This window comes from Thunnus albacares, chromosome 19 (genome assembly GCF_914725855.1).
Source record: "Thunnus albacares chromosome 19, fThuAlb1.1, whole genome shotgun sequence".
NCBI lineage: Eukaryota > Metazoa > Chordata > Actinopteri > Scombriformes > Scombridae > Thunnus > Thunnus albacares.
Genome location: NC_058124.1, coordinates 6082125 through 6098976, shown reverse-complemented (window position 1 = coordinate 6098976; position 16852 = coordinate 6082125). Strand labels below are relative to the sequence as shown.

Sequence of the window (16852 nt, the reverse complement as noted above, 5' to 3'; positions counted from 1 at the left end):
AGTGACTCTCAAAGGTTAAAATATACTGTACAAGGCAGGGTGAAATGTACAAAGGTTGCCAGCAGTGATTAACATTAGAATTTTGCTGATTTTTGAGTCATCACATTTATCCGCAAACATGAGTGAAAAAAACAAACTTCGACTTCAGTGGGTGAATACTACTGAGACATCAGATCAGACGGACTGCACCGAAAACATCAAGGACTTCATTAAGGAAACATCACAGAGGCAGATATTTTAATTGTTTAGTGGATTTCACATCAATGCATCATCACTCAGTTTAATGTCAGTCTTGTGTAACTGGCCAGTGTGAGTCTGATATTGCAGCACACCTGCCAGTGTGGGTTATAGTTTGCTGTTGTAATGTCTATGCAAGGCTTGATCTATTAAAGTGGTATCTCGCCTCAGCATTAGTGACCGCAGCAAAATCAAACAGTAGGTGGCAGTCATAGGGAGTCAACAGGTCACAACTTGTTGTTAATTCACAGATAATATCAAATTATGTAAAGGAGAAATTTTAAAAGTTGCTAATTTCTTCAAGAGATTTTGTTCTTTGAGCATTTAGCCATTTGGGGAAGTTTTGGAGAACTTCTGTGAACTTGCCAACTTCTGTTTGTGTTCTAACAACAAGACAAAAGAGTCACTTTTGTCTTATGAACCCTTTGTTGTTGGTTGTATATCATCAGTTAGTGACCTCACATCTCTTATTTGTTCAGCAGTTTATATAGCTCTGGTATTGCGCCCACTGAAAGTTGTTTCCACCAGAGAAACACTTTACCAATCAAAGCTTTGTGGGCAGGATTACGAATGCCGATGTAATCTTTCAACACAGCTTGCTAGCCACCTAGCTACATCAATAAAAAGGCTGTTGGCAGTCGACTTACATAAATAACAACTCTTAAAACGTAATGAAACATAACTGCTCCTAGCATCTGCTACTACAGCTTCCATGTTAACTCAAAATGATGTCAGAGGGGTGGATAGGTCACTTGCCACTGATTGGTTAGAGCAAAACGAACACATACAGAAATCTGCTAACATGAACACTGTTTCACATTCAGTCTGATTATCAGGCTATTGATTAATGGGTACATGATTAAAGATTTTGTCTGTATGTAAATATTGGCCAAATAATTGATGAGAGCTACATTACTACTGCTTATGTATTCATATATACAGTCAAAGCATTATTTAGTTTTGACATTAAAACATTACAGAGATCAGAATGGATTTGGGCCAAACATTTAGTTTGTCTGCCTCTTGAAAAGTGAGAAAAGTGTTACTGTGATGCTGATAAATGATTAATGGCATCTTTAATGTCATGGCTGTTTGCCTACCAGCAGACTGTAGGACATCATTTGTCTAATTATTATTCATTTATGTTAAAAATGCTAAAAGGCAAGAACCATGGTATTCTATAACATAGCCCTGTGCCTCAAGGTGCAGCCAGATCACGCAGCATGTAATGGCCAACTAACACTTTAAAGGTCAGTGGTATTTCAGTACTGTCTCATTTCTTCACATGCTCACTAGCTCGTTGCTGTTACTTCTACTCAACTTTGTAAGGTTCAAAGTGTGTTGAGTTTTCAAAAATGCTTATGTGGTTCCAGCTGACTAATGGTCATGATGAGGAATGAACACTGTGTACATTTTTATTAGGTAGAGTGAATGCCAGAATGAGGCTACAGATGAGATGAAGGCACAGAGTGTCAGGTGTGATTTAAAGCTTGAGGCTTTGTAATTAACTGGACGAATACTATACTTTCACTCATGTGATACTCTAGGTTGTTTTGAGAACAGCATGGCACTTTGCCTGTTAGCTATTGTGTGGAAAACTTGGAGTTCTCCTGGAACCACAGCTGACATCATCCACCCTTTTCCTAAGTGTTGGTTGATGAAATACCAGTGGCCCAGGTCTGTAGACCCAAGAAACTGGGTAATTACGTTTGAAAAGTTGTTTGATATACTGTATGTTTGTGCTTTGTAGGTAAATAGTAGGATGTTGCTATTCATCTTGAACTAATAAAGGCAGACACTAATAAAGATACTAATAGAGGTATCCAGTAAAGAGTTAAAAGTAAAAACATGTAGTATGCAAGTTCATCCATAGATACATTTTGCCTTTTGCTAGACTGCCAAGTAAGATTGCCAACAATGATGAATGTCCTTCACTGACCGATTAACTGACTGACAGATGCGCAGCTGCCACCATGCCTTACCCCGAGCAGCTCGTTAAAGGAGCTCTCATCCTGCACAATGTGGGAACACCTAACAAGCGCTCAGACTTGTTAAGGGAGCACGTACGAGTTATCCTCCATAGTGTGAACTGCATTCGTTAAGTGCTCATGATTGCCTGACATTTTGGGTGCGCTCAACTTTGAATTCATCTTCCATAAATGGTTTAGATAATATGTTGGTTGGACACGCTTGTAACAGAGTAGCTGCATCAAAAAAAAAAAAAAAAAAATTCCTTTAATGGTTGCTTTTTAGAAGCAAGCAAAGCAGCCATTTATTAATAATTCTGAAAAATAATTCACATATTATGTTCAACACTGGCAGGAAATCATTTTTACTGGTACATCCACACATTCTTATGGAGAGTTTGTTGATTTGGATGACAGCTATGTCTGGCTACGTTTGTCTCTCATATTGATCATATTTGACGTCACTACCTCAGCTGCCCCCCATTATGTCCAGTTTGACAGCAGTGTCTTGGATGTAATAATGAGCAGCATTGGAGCAACCAAAGGAACTTGTATTAATTAGCACCCTTTCTCTTTGCTCTGACTTCCAGTTCAAATTTGGGAGTTGTCAGCTGCAAAAGTTCTCTGATGACTAATCAATTGGCGGATGCTTTGACCAAAACAACCAAGAGTAGTACAGAGGCCTGATAGCTTTGTCACAAATTGATCATTTTGTTTCAAAAGAATAGTGGGTGATTAATTGGTGGTTGTCTTCTGCAGGAGCAGGAAACCCTCCGCCCTAGATATCATTCAGGCAGAGGAAGGAGAGATGGCGGACTCCTCTGATAACCTTGAGGTTCAAATTAAAAATAAACTGAACTGGTCACGTCATAATGTCAATGCCCTCTTTAGAAAAGGCCCTCCTCAAGATACTGAGATCATTCAGTGTGTGCAACAAGCTACTGAAGAAACTGCAATTCTAGTTTAGCAAATACACTTGATTTATGCACACTTGTCATGGGTAACTAACATAACTGACATAATTGATTGGGCACACATGAAAATGAAGTTTTAATTAGAAATTTTAGTAATGATGGATCTCTGAAAGCACTATTCCCGTAAAGCAATAGTAATAGTAATAATGCAAAAACAAGCGTTCAATAGTTCAGTTGAAGCTTTAGGGCACTAATTATAGCAAAAGTGCAGATTATCTGTCCTTAATCAGAGATTGTTGATGGTAAAAGTTATTTGTAAGGAACATTCTGGTCATTGTTGAACCCCCAGGAATATATCATTATGGTAAAAACACTCTCACAGAGAAAGGAGGAAGTTCATTTTCTGATTTTTGTAAACAGGTTTAAAGAATGTCATAACTAGTTGTGAGGCAATCTCAGACTACAGTGAAAGCTAGAAAGCTGTGTGAAAAATCCCTGTTTAAAGCCAATTTCAAACAGGGATTTTAAGTCACAAATGTGATGTGCCTACCTATTACATCTGCTGGCTTCAAGATCCATCTTAATGAAGTTATTTGCAAGGGCTTACATCATCGTGTAGAATATAAGCTTGACTGATCCCCAATTCAGCAGAGTAAATATGAATGATGAGACAATCACACATCCAAGAAGCCTACTTCTTTTCCAATAAAAAAGCTGGTGTGCCCACAGTGCATATAGCTGTACTGAGAGAATATGATTGCATATGACCAGATATTCTGTGTCCAAAAGAGATATGAGCACATGAAAAAAAAAGAATCCTTATTTGTCTGGATTTGGACAGACCAACATTTCATAAAAATGTATTCAGGAGTGTTACCCTCAAGCACGATGCCCACGTTTTGTAAAATATGTATTCAGCACCTTATTGTTACAGCGCTTGTTCTTGTGTAGCTAGGGTGACCTTTTGGCTCTGTACCATGGCTTCCAACCAAGCATGAATCCAAATGTGATGCTCCAGCCAGAATAAACAAAAAGAAAATAGCATATTTCCATAGCATGCTACTGCAGGGATCTATTCCGCTAATAGCTAAGTAATAACTCTTGTCTTGGTGCTGTCCCTGTCATTCGATAATTGAATTGGTAGACAATGCCATGCTGCTGTCACAGCATGGGGCTGGCAAAGAAGATAAGTGCAGTAATGTGGCTTTATACAGAGGCAACATGTCACAGCAGGCTGAAAAAGCTGCGCTGTGATAAATTAAGAGCCATCGAAGAATGCTGCGTGAAATTTGCTTTTGGATATTTAAGCGGGGCTTTGGTTACTCTCTTGATAAGATCTCTGTGTCAGCCACATCATCATGAAGCTCATTTTCCATCAATCTTAACACAGTTCTCCTTTCACCCAGAAAATTGGTTAGGTCAGTCATTGTCTCAGCCCCCGCGGAAACATCTCCACCTTTATTCCACAAGCTCAAACTACTGTTTCCAGTGTTCATTTTGAAACCAGATTTTGATTCAAGTTTAGTCATTTAATGAAAATGTATATTAGTTATAGTAACATTTAAGTCCGTTGATTATTGTTAGTTTTAGCCAAAATTAAGTTACACATTTCAGTCTAGTCATCATCAGTAATTCTGTAATCAATTTTGAATTTTTTTGTCTTCTAAGCATTCTGAGACTATAGCTGTCACTGTTGTTGGCAGTTAGTTTTTAGAAGGCACACCGGTTTTGCCTTCTATGCCAATGTCACTCTAATCTATGGTAATACAACAGACTAAATTTTTTTTTCAGTAAGTACAGTTGTCATTCCCAAACTCTGTCATTCTTGCTAACCTAGTATTACCACAGCAACTTTGTTTGCTTAAATACTATTCACTGTTTGGGTTTAGCTTGAGGCAAGCAGCTAAAACGGCAGTCACATTTATGCAATTTAGATGGTTGACAACCTGCATTAGTCTTGCACTCATTCCTTCCCATAGCAACACAAAAGATAGCTGAGTGAAATTAACTTAAGCATTACATCCACATATAACACCGATAATGTCACGTTAGCTTACCATGTTTTCATAGTTTGTCCCAGCTGTTTTGTTCCAACTGACAGAGAATATTACCATGCTTTATGACAAGGACAAGTGTGTTTGAAGCACAGTCACTCATGTATCATTTTCTCTTTGCAGTTTTTTTCTTCTCATTTTCACAGTTATACAACTGAGTGACATTTGTTTCCACTGTATTATTCATGCTATGCTATGCTATATTTATAATACATAATACAGTTAAATGTTTTGTTATGTCCCTCACTGTTATGTTAAACTTTCCATTACAATTCATTGATCATTATTTGAGATGAGTCTACCAGACCAGTTTTGTTTGTTTTTTGGTCAAAATTCTTCTTCCTTATCTCCACTGTGTGTCTGTGTTACAGGAGAGATGAAGTGTGATTCCACTACCTCTGTCTCTTCAGCTCCATGAAGTTAGCTGTACTTTACTAGATAAAAGTATAGACTTTATGTCTAAAATGTACTTTTTTTCTGTGATCAAATACAAACTGGAAATGAGTATGATGTACATTTAAGTTTCCCTAAAATGTGCTTTTAGAGATTGTATGTGTATTGGCCTTAGAAGAACAAAACACATAATTTAAATCTAATTTTAATATTTGTGATGACTTATTTGTACTTCAAATAACATATCCTTTATAAAATTTCATTATAGTAAAGCCACAAAGCTTACTTTTGTCTGTCAAAGGCAGATGCAAAGGCTCTTTTTATGACTCAAATCTATTTTACCACTGCAATCTGCTGAGCAAACAAGAGGCTTTAGCCGATAGGCCAATGCTGTTCAATATTCATAATAGTCTATAAAGGAGGCTTTAGAGGATCTGGGTGAATTGCATTGTGGATATTTGAAAGGCATTGGTTTTCAGTCTGTGCTCTGCTTACAGTAACTGGACTGTGTTCCCACAATGTTTCTGAGCTGATATTGGTTTGAAACATTGAGTTTAAAGATGAGGGTTTTCTGCTGATGCTCACGATAAATATCTTCTACAACGATTTACAACATCCCACTGCCTCCTTAAGGCAGTCATTTTTGTGCAGAAACAATCTCAGGATTCTGATTGAATTTGTATTTCCTGTAGTGTATTTGTAGTGGATGATGTGATAACAGTCTGTAACATTATTCAAAATTGTTACAGTATGCTGTAAGATAGATTCAAGGGAATACTACTCCGCTCTTTAGGAATTTGCATATTCCATATATACAGCCTATAGCTCATGATCAGTATTTATACAGTCTTAACAAAACAACAAGACAACCAAGACTCATATCTATGACTGGTCTGAGCAAGACTGTTTGTTTACCTTTTGACGTCCAAATTAGCTTAATTTTATCATAAAGCCAACAGTTATGCAGCTGAAAGCACTCCCACATCCCTCAGAGAAAATCTTCTTGTCTTGTTTTCCATCTTTTCTTATTCATTCTCTGCAGAGCTGCAATTGGTGTGACAGATTACAGGGAGCAACAAACTCCCCTCTTGTTTCCTGCCGCCCTGAGGCTATAAACAATAAAAAACGATAAACATTTGAATACTCAAACACAATTGTCTTAATCTGCTGCTTTGTTAAGATGATTTCCTCAAACGTTTATCTTGTGCAGAACACGGGTGTGTGAGGTGAAATCTCCTACCGCACCTCTGAGCTGCAGGCTGGGATCCAGCAAAATAAATGTGTGAGAGAGACGGGAACACTACACAGCGAGCACAGAATTAATTGATTTGAAATAAGAAAAAACCTTGTTGTATACATATAATAAGATGGATATGATGCAGGTGGTTTAGTGAAATGTTTGTTTCAGCTCTGATCAGTGCTACAGGTAGTGGAAAAAATAAAAACATACAAACTAGAGCCTGAAACTACTAACTAAAACTTATGAGTTAACCACCAAGCCACAAAGATGCCATCATTGCAATATTTTGAAAAAGCACAACATACTAAGGTGGGAAAACATGGTTAAATACAACACACTGTGTCTCGTTTTCAAGGTATTACACAATATACCTCCTTCACCACTCTGTACTTACATTACATTAAAAACAAGCCAAGCTAGTAGAGCAACAACTAGAGGAGATTGTCTTACTCCTAGAAGACAAAGTAGTTTTGGCCAATCTTTTTCTGTCAGAGCCTCTCAGGATTGGAACAACTTACCGCAACACATAAGAAACTGTGCCAACTACCATTCATTCTCCACAACATTAAGAGCCTGGTTCATTAGAAATCACTGAACACTAGAACAGTGAGCTGTTTTTGTGTTGTTTGTTGTCTTATTTGTCATTACTATGCTGCTTAGTGTAAGAGCTGCTCCTGCTTATCATAGGCTCTGAAGGTATCTCAGCATTACTATCATAGGCATTTCAGAAATGTTATTAATATGCACTGTCCCTGTCAAATAAAGTAATTATATAAAAATAAAAAATAAAAAAGCAAATGAAATGAAAACCAATCTTCCAGTCCAGATAAAGCTCAATATCTCAGGCATCCAGGTGGAGTAGTGGTTAAAGGGAAACTTTGACATTTTTCAACCTGGACCCTATTTTCCAATCTTTTTGTGTCTAAGTGACTAATGGGGACAACAGTTTTTGAAATTAGTCCAGTATTGAGCGAGAGCGCTTCAGCTGGCAGCTGCTAAACGGGCTGCAATGTAGTCTGATGGGAGAATAGTGCCCGTCAATGTATGTCCACTAAAAGTGCTTGTTTTTGCCACTGACAGCCTTTCACCTGATCCGGTCTGTTTGTTATTGTGTCTAACCAAGTCTCGCTCAAGGAGAAGTCTTGTTCTGAAATCTTGTGAGATTGTTGTTGAAATCAGCCAATTATCTAGCCATCCACTCAATCCACTTCCTCCTAATAAGGCAAAATGATCTTATCAAGTCACCTTATATTGATGTCATCTGAACTGAGTCACTTCCCTGGGTCATAATTACTATGGCTGCTAGATGGCCTAAACGTAACTATAGTCGTCGTTTTTGCCTGAATTTCAGACCTATACTGTCGTTTTCCTTGTGAGGACGGGCTGGTGCAGCAGCTAGCTGAAAATGTGCGGTATAACTTGAGGGTTGCCAGATAATTTGGTCAGATACTCCCTATATCTCACTCTTTCACTCTTTATTCAAATTTCTCCCTTAGAAAACAGAAAAACCTGGCAACTCTGCATAAACCTTACTGGTTAACCCCACAAGGAGTTAAAATGACAAATTTGTCTGAAATTGTTAAAAATATTGGTAGGAACAATGCAGCAGTACCTTGACATCGGAAGGGACACATCTCTAACGTCCAAACCCAAATCTACACCTATGGTTTAGATAATCTGTCTTAACTGTTGGCTTGTTTACAGTCCTTTGATTGTCTGACCAATCCTATACAATCCGGTACAATCTCTTTGTAACCAATAGAGATTTGGGCCAAAGCCAAAAATAACTGAAATGATCCTTTAAATGATCCTCCAAAATGTGTGAATATGTTATTTTCAAATTCATACTACAGATTCAAGTGCTAACCTTATGATGAAATCACTGGAGTCGATGATGCTGCCGTACTGAGACCCCTTCAGGTTCCCAGAGTTCCCCACGACGGAGCAGGTCCTGCAGCGTTCTGGGCTGGCGTCCATGAAAAGCACCTCATCAGGGATGACTTGGAACAGCTCCTCCACCACTTCACTGAAGTTGGCTGGCTGCCTCTCTGACTGCAACCACTGGTGACACAGCAGAGACAGGCCTCAGAGAGAGCCACGGCTCCAGGGCCATTTTAAGTAGAAGTGATTGAACAAGGGCAGCGGAGCTCAAGACACCGAGCACATTTTTGAAATAACCTCAGGGGCGGCTTAGCTCCGTCTGCGGGGGCTCTTTTGGCCTGGCCTTCTTCTGGTGGCTTTGAACTCAGAGAGACAGCAAATAAATGCTAGAATGTGTGTGCACTGTATGCTGTTACATATTGTGCTGTGGAAGCTGGAAAGTATGGATACAGAATATTCTGAAACAATTTTACATCAGATTTAATGGAGAATTTTAGAGCCTTGTGGTCTAAATATTCATTTGGAGGCTTTTCCACCATGCCAATACAATTTTGTGGAAACCATTTAACATTTTTCAGTTTCATTTGCCATTGAAATGGTTGATATTAATGGGCGATAAGATAGTACTTATGGAAATAGAGCTTTAAATCATAAGACTATTATAGTATCAGCTTTTGTAACATTGTACAACATATATTAGATATATTTGTTATCTAATTAGAAGCTCTCCTTTACACAAATGACATTTAGTCATGTAACATGTAAGCTTTGACATCTCATTGAAAGAAAGAGCCTGAGTACACCTGGAGGTCATGCCCTTACCTTGCTGAACCATCTGAATGGCTACCGTTAATATGTGACACTTGCCTCATCAAGCTCCCTGTGAGAAGCATTTCCTGAAATGAGTGGTGACAGGAGGCAACCTTGCAGTAATTTTTCTATTCTTGCCTCTAATTGGACATGGTGTGAAGTGAATGTGGGAATACCTAAGGCACTGGATGTCTTCCAGACAAAGGTAGGATAATTGTGTGACATCAGTTTTGTGAATAGGCTTTTCTAATTTAGATAGCTACTCTGATATATACTGTACAGAAAGTACATTATATATTGACTTGATAGAATTAAATTAAGTCTGGTACAAAACTAGCAATATAGCTGACATGAATTGTAAATGACAAGAAAGTGCATTTAAAGAAGAAATCATCCATAAAACACTTTAACAGCTATTCCATCTAGTGATTTGGGGTTCATTTTTTTATTTGGTCTATTTTATGATCCCTGTGGATGACTGGCCAAATGTAGGTGGCATAACATCCATTAAGATATTTCCAGTGGAGCTCAATTACAGTTTGATATGAGAAAATGTTTTAGCAACACCAAAAGTGAATTTTAGGTTTTTGTGTCAGTCACTTAGGATCTAAGAGTTTCTTCCTGGAGCAGCCATTTAACACCGACACTCAGTGATTATACAGGTGACAAAATCCATCGTAGGAGAGATAACACTTCTCCACTGACTGCAGTGTCAGGTAGTGGTGTAGAAGTGAAAACTAGAGTAAAGTTAGCTTGGTACTGGATATTCATTCTTTTTCCTTCTGTAACTTGCAAAGTAAAGACTGAAAATGCATTAATATATTAGTTATAGTTGTAATCGGAAAGGTAGAAGAATTTACAGTTATTACAGTCTAAGCAATGTTAGAATGACCATTCACATATTGTTCAATCATTAAAGTGGTAGTCCAGCAATTTAGTATTGTACTTCAATTAAATTGGGGGACTTGTAATAAACAAATTAAAAAAAGAATGGTCAAAATCAAAGCTTCAGAGGCCTAAATATTCTAAGTTTGTCCCTAAGATGGGTTAAGCTCCAAAAACTACACTTCCCATGATGCAACTCAGTAGTGTCTTTTGTTAAACCCTCCCTGAATTTCAAACTCATGTCCCTGGTTTGTCACACAGGCTTTGTGTTAAAAATTTGCAGTCTCAAGGCCAAACTGAGGTAACTCTGATAACATAATCAGGGCACTGTGGCTTAGTGTACCAAAACCTGTCCAGCATGTTGGGAAATATGCTAGAGTATGAAGGTAGAGTCAGCAGGTGATTAGCTGAGCTTAGTATTAAGACAGGTAGCAAAGGTCCAAAGGTAAAATATAGCATGTCCACCAGCAGAACTATTACCAACAATTAACACTTTATATCATGTTTGTTTAATCCTGTGGTTTTATTGTCACTATGAGGTTATAAGGCAACATGTGGAGAATTCAGGAAGTCTTCCTGTAAAACTTCCTGTAAAACCACTACTTGCCATTTTTATTGTACATTTCAATTTGTGTGTGGATTAAACAAATAAAATGTAATTGATCAGCTTTAGAGATGCTGGTCAGTGTATTTTAACTAAGATAATAAGCTATTATAATTGTCTTCCAGATGTAGCTCCATATTTACCATATACTCATGAAAACTGGTATTGATGTTAACCCTAACCTTCTAACTCTTAGCAAGAAAGCAAACAACCTAATTTCCTAAAATATCAAACTATTCCTATAAGAGTGATTTAGAAAGGCAACTAAGCTACTGAGCAGAGATATGTTTGACCTGATATACCTGTCAGCCAATCAGTATTTTCTATGGCCATGATAAACAGATGATGAAGGTAGAACACTTCATGTATTTTTCATCATTCATTAATGTTTTCCAACAGTGTGAGAGTATTGAAGGGTGGATTTATCCTTTAATGAGTGTCTGCAGTTGGGTGAGGGCCATCTGATATTGGAACTGGAAGTAAAACTATGTTGAATAACTGTAGCCAAAGCACATATTCGTGGACAGAAGTGTCATGTTTGCATAATGTTTGCACCACATTTGCTTTATTTCTAGAGGAACGATGGGAACAGCTTGAAGAGTGATTTTAAGTGAGTAAAAGGTTATGGCATCACCTATACATATTCAAGTTGTAATGGTATATATCTCTCTTTTCAGCTATAGATTTTGGGGGAGATGGTGGGAGAAAACAACAATTTCCATATCCAGCATGTTAAATGTGAACAAATTGTGCGTGGGAGTTTGCTTAACAACTTGATCCTACTGAAGATACTTGGATTTGAAACAATCAATGTGGCAAAAACAAACACTTCTTGGGAGCATTACAGCAGTGTGTGATCTCTGTTCTTTATTCATCATCTTTCTTTCCAGCATCTCATCTGCTCTCAGCTGAATGTGCATGTTTGTTTTTTTCAATCCTCTGTAGTATAGCATTGCAAATCCCCCCTAAACACATCCCCTGAATTTTACCTGCCACCATTTAAAGGTTTCATCAGAGAGGACGCTGTTCTCCCTGGTCATCAGAGGGTGGATGGACTGATTGAAGCGCTCAGCGAACCAGGGGTCATCCTCCAGCTCCGTCATGCACTGTCGACAGGCACATAACCCTTTGGAGAAAAAGTTGTCCGACAAGTGGAAAGCTTGCTTGAAGAAGTAGAGTGATGGGTCCCGGAAAGTGTAGCTGAACAGGAACGTCGTAAATGTAATGACACAAAACAACAGAGCAAAAGTCCTGAATTTCCTCCGCTTGGGTAGAGACATGTCGTCACAGTCAGACTCAGTTGGCTGGGAACTTTGGAAGTGCAACGGACAAAAATAGCATCATGATAAATCTAGAGAGCTGAAGGTGTGGGAAAAAAGCAACCCTGTTGCAGCATGGTGCAAATGGCTCAAATATATCACTGCAGTTGAATGAGTATACCCTGTTGTTCTTATTTTTCAGACAACACAATATTAGGTTTATGAATGTCCTTAAAATCCATTGATGTGATTTTGTTGTGGATTCACTGCCTTCTAGACCAAAGGAGGGTAAATCCACTGTGTGGTTCTGTCAGCTTGATGGCTCCAGGTTAATCAGATTCAGTCAGTTTACTGACGGCTTAGATGTTGACTCTGTGAGGTCAGTGACTGATGTGTCATCCATTCTTTAATGATCCACCTAAAAGCCAAACAAAAGGACATTTTTGTGACACATATACTTGGAAAGTTTAGGGAAAAACAGCCTATGAACCTCTGGTACTTTAACTCTGAGTACAAGGAAGTGTAAATTTAGCACTGCTCAATGTTCTTGTAATTTCACAGTACTAATAGTTCCAGGATGAAACTGTCTGTCTGTGTCTGCAACATCACACCACAATTTTCTGTGCATGACTGTAGGGACTATTTAATTTACCATGTTTTGTTTTTTTGCTATGTTTTTCAGTGGTACTGCCAAATTGCACAGGTTGTGTTGCATTTCTCTCAGCTCTTAAAAAGACCATCAAATAGCAAAAAATGACTCAATTGATTGTGGAAATTACAGTTCTCCTGGAACAAATAGACACTGGCCTTAATCACCATCCTATCCCACTGTTAAGAGTATGTCAATAGCTGAAATCGGCTTCTGTTAACTGAGATAAAATGAAAGTCCAAATGCACAAATCATTGACGAACTGGGAAAACACCTAATTGAGTCATTGATCCTGTGATACATTCACAAAGTCAAATTTAGAAAGTGTTTATCAGACAAACAGTTCTGTGATGTTCTTTCCGCCACTTTATATCCAAACTAGATTTTTAAAAGAGCTGTTCCACCAGGCTATATACCTTTGTATGAACCATGTTCAGCCTACTATAGAGCTTATACAGTTAGTCACATGCTGGTGACAAAATTCCCAGAATAAAATAGAGTAGGGGAATGTTTTTTTCAGACCCCGGCTTTTCATGACTGACAAAGCAGACAGACCTCCTGGGGTTTCATTTTCAACATGAAAAGGCCACCTCTGCCTTTAAACAGGGCCCGAGTTTCATTCTGACGTGCAGCTGTATTCAGGATTCCACAAATACTTCTATATTTAGCTAACAGCAGATCCACACTGGAGATACAGTGCTATCATCACCACACAGGGTAAGAAATGTATCTGAAAAATGAACCCCAGAAACACACTACCTGCCCTTTGCTCTTAACAATCTCTGAGTGAGCCGTCCATATAGAAGATTTGTGGGAAAGTCCATTACGAAGAGAGAAAGGCTGCGGGTCTTTCCTGATTAGAAATTGATCAGGTCATTCAAATTCCACCCTGGAGGGAAGCAAAGAGGATTGGGTTTAAGACTGTCTGAGAAAGACTGCGCAGTGACACAGCTTGCCTGTTGATTTCATTCTCGCTATCAGAGCAGAAAAACAAACTGTACAGCCGTTTATAAGCAGCACTGACACAGGCCAATGCACAGGAAGGCTTATAAGTGATCCCGTCTGCTGTTTGGAGCTCCGTAACTCACAGCGGACTGTGGATTTGCATAGAGCCCAAGGTTGGTTATTGTCTAAGGCAGCAAGTTTGACAAGGATACCTGGGGACACTTCTAATAGGTACTTCAATGAACAGGCTGACTTCTCTAAAAGGAGGCTGTTGACTCCACTCAGTTTGAAGCCCCCTGCCATTAAGAATCCTGATAGTCGAGAGAGCACGCAGAATATATTCTAAAACAGGTGGCGACTCCCCCCTTTTGACAACACACCGGCCATCAACTCGTTCCCCTGACCTTGTCTGACTGAAGGCTGGCAACCCTGCACTGATCAAAGTTCGCCAAGCTGAGACAGCAAAGCGTCTGTTCACACTTCAGAGGGGAGGGAGACGTGGAGAGAGAAAGAGAGAGAGAGAGAGAGGGGTGGAGAGTGGCAGGTGGGGGGGGGGGGGGGGGGGGGGGGGGGGGGGGGGTGGCAAGCAGAGCAGCAGGGGGGAAGAAAGTGTGCGAGCTGTGATTTTCACCCTAATCTTCAGTTGTGAGAAATCATCAACTTTGCAAGATGTAGTTACAGTGAGGTGTTTTCAGATTCTGTTCTGTGGGAATTGTTTTTCTTCCTGGCTTACCTCTGCTACGTGTGAGCAATTTAAGAAATCAAAATTCTGCAGTTTTGATGACTCCCATGTATTACAGTCTTGGAAGAAAGGTATCTCAGCTGAACTGAAAGGGTACTTGCTTGAGTAGAAGTTAACCCTCAGTTTACCTCGACATTTCAGCCCCTTTCAGACACTGATCTTGTTGCATAAATGTGATGGTAGTTTAACATGTAAGTGTCATGTATAAATACATTTTTTTTTTTTTACATATAAATGTTGTTTTTTTTCATTTTTATGTAAAAGTCAAGACAGCAATCTTTCTGGCCTTGAAACATTTCTGTAACATGCCCAACACAGTACAAGTCTAACTAAAAATCCTTCCTTGAAACAATTGAATGTTGTGTGTGTGTTTTTAGTGACATTTAATGAACAGCATCTCCCATACACCCTTGACCATCACAGGGTAAAAGTCACATTTCAACGGAGGAGGCATGTCCATGAGCGGGTAAAGGGGCAGTAACATATGTGTAATAACAGCAGAACAGAGAGGACTGAACTATGTAGAAGTTTTCAGGGACCAAACATTGTACAAGCATTGTGGCTCTTTCTCTAAATGTCCTGTCATTTCTGAATAAAGCCCAAGAAACATTTACAATATGTAACGGACACATAGATATCTGAATGGCCAAAAGCTATCACATTAACAACTAGATAAAGAAAGAAATGTTACATATTCTATTTCTTAAAGCGGCTTTGAAGAGCTCCTAATGTAAAACTAAACTAGCTTAACAACTCAATTTCATAATATGAACAATATTATGCTAAAGCTAGAAATAAGAAAACCCAAATCTCTGCTATCATCAACATTCAATATCTGAAACTGCACCAGACGGGATGAATAAGAAGAGATGTTAAAAGCAACAGAGAAGAAATCCAGAGGGATTTTCTGTGAAATTTCTCCCCCATAACTAATAATATCACTCAGAGAATAAAAAATGAAAAAGCTCCAGATTTTACTTTTGATGGCAACACATCTATGAGTCTTCATGCTCTAGTCTCTGGCTTTGGTGGGGAGTGTTTTATTTTCACAGATATTGACTTTCAGGCAGTACTTTATTTTAATAAAAAGGGAGGCATGGTTATGTTTTTAAGCATATAAAGAGGTTTCAAGGGACATTGAGAGATTGCACGGTGTGGCCAAGGTCTTCCCACGGAATTAAATTAAATGGAGAAATGGTTCTGATGTCAGTTCACGGATATGAACATAATACTGGGTCAGATCTAGTTAATTAAAGTGAAAGTGGATAGTATGAAAAAACACACCATCACCTTTTGACCTTTTGTGCTCTTTACATTGTGAAAACAGTTTTATAGTAAACAAAAACAAAACATGTGACTTCGACCTTTTGGATTTCTTCTTTATATTTAACTCAGGATTTATGCTTCTCAGCAGGATGGAAACATTATGTGACCCCTGGTTTTATGAAATCCTTTCAAAATCAAGTGGATAACATAAGAGATGCATGGTGGTTTATCTAGCTCCTGACATTTTGAAGGTGAGAGATTTGTGCCCAACAACAATGAGTTATTTATACATTTTTAAAAACTGGTATAGAGAATTTATTATGCTTGCTCTTGCTGTTTACACATCCTGATTTGTGTATGTGACCAGCATCCTCACACAGGTCATGAAACTTCACCTGATAATCAAAAACAATGACAATCCATGGTGACCATTTGCTGTTGTTTTAATCAATATTACAGGATAAGGCTGGTGATTTTCTAAATTTTTCTTACTGTCAGTAAATCCCATTAAAAGACCTAAATCAACAATGAATCGATCCTACTTGCAAGTATTGTGTGGTCAAATCCTCTGTTCCATTGTTGTCCAAAATCTATTAAAAACACATCAATGAGCCACACAGTTTCACTGGGTGACACGTTCCTTCAACACAATGAATGTGGGCACTGTAGTTTATTTTGAGTCAATCCCAAATACACCATCCTGCTGCTAAATCCTCACTAGTGCACCAGATGTGTATTAATCCACATCTTAAAATAGTCCTCAACAAATGCACTGTTTACTCCTGTTTGAGTAATATTTGCTAAATATTACAATACCCTGTTGTTTTAGGTAATTACTTAAGCTTTCTTAACAATGAAACTATATATTTGTAAGGCTGTTTTTAAGGATAAAAATCTTCAGTAGGAATAAATGGATTTGGGACTAACAGCCACAGAAAGGCTTGGGAAGTCGGAAAGTACTGGGAGACAGACTAATGTTTTGTTGGTTTTGATCTTTTCGTGGGAT

At 38.5% G+C, this 16852-nt stretch overlaps 1 protein-coding gene across 2 annotated transcripts in view; it reads right to left on the bottom strand.

The window, feature by feature from the left end:
• The window catches only part of LOC122970458 (CMP-N-acetylneuraminate-beta-galactosamide-alpha-2,3-sialyltransferase 1-like), a 62746-nt gene that overhangs the window by 11983 nt on the left and 33911 nt on the right, over positions 1–16852 (bottom strand). For both annotated transcript variants that reach the window (XM_044336607.1, XM_044336606.1), the window contains 2 exons: positions 11975–12662; positions 8673–8866 (listed from right to left, as the gene is read on the bottom strand). In XM_044336607.1, the coding sequence (XP_044192542.1) occupies positions 8673–8866; positions 11975–12265 (485 nt within the window). In that variant the 5' untranslated portion in view covers positions 12266–12662. The remainder of the gene's footprint in view (positions 1–8672; positions 8867–11974; positions 12663–16852) is intronic.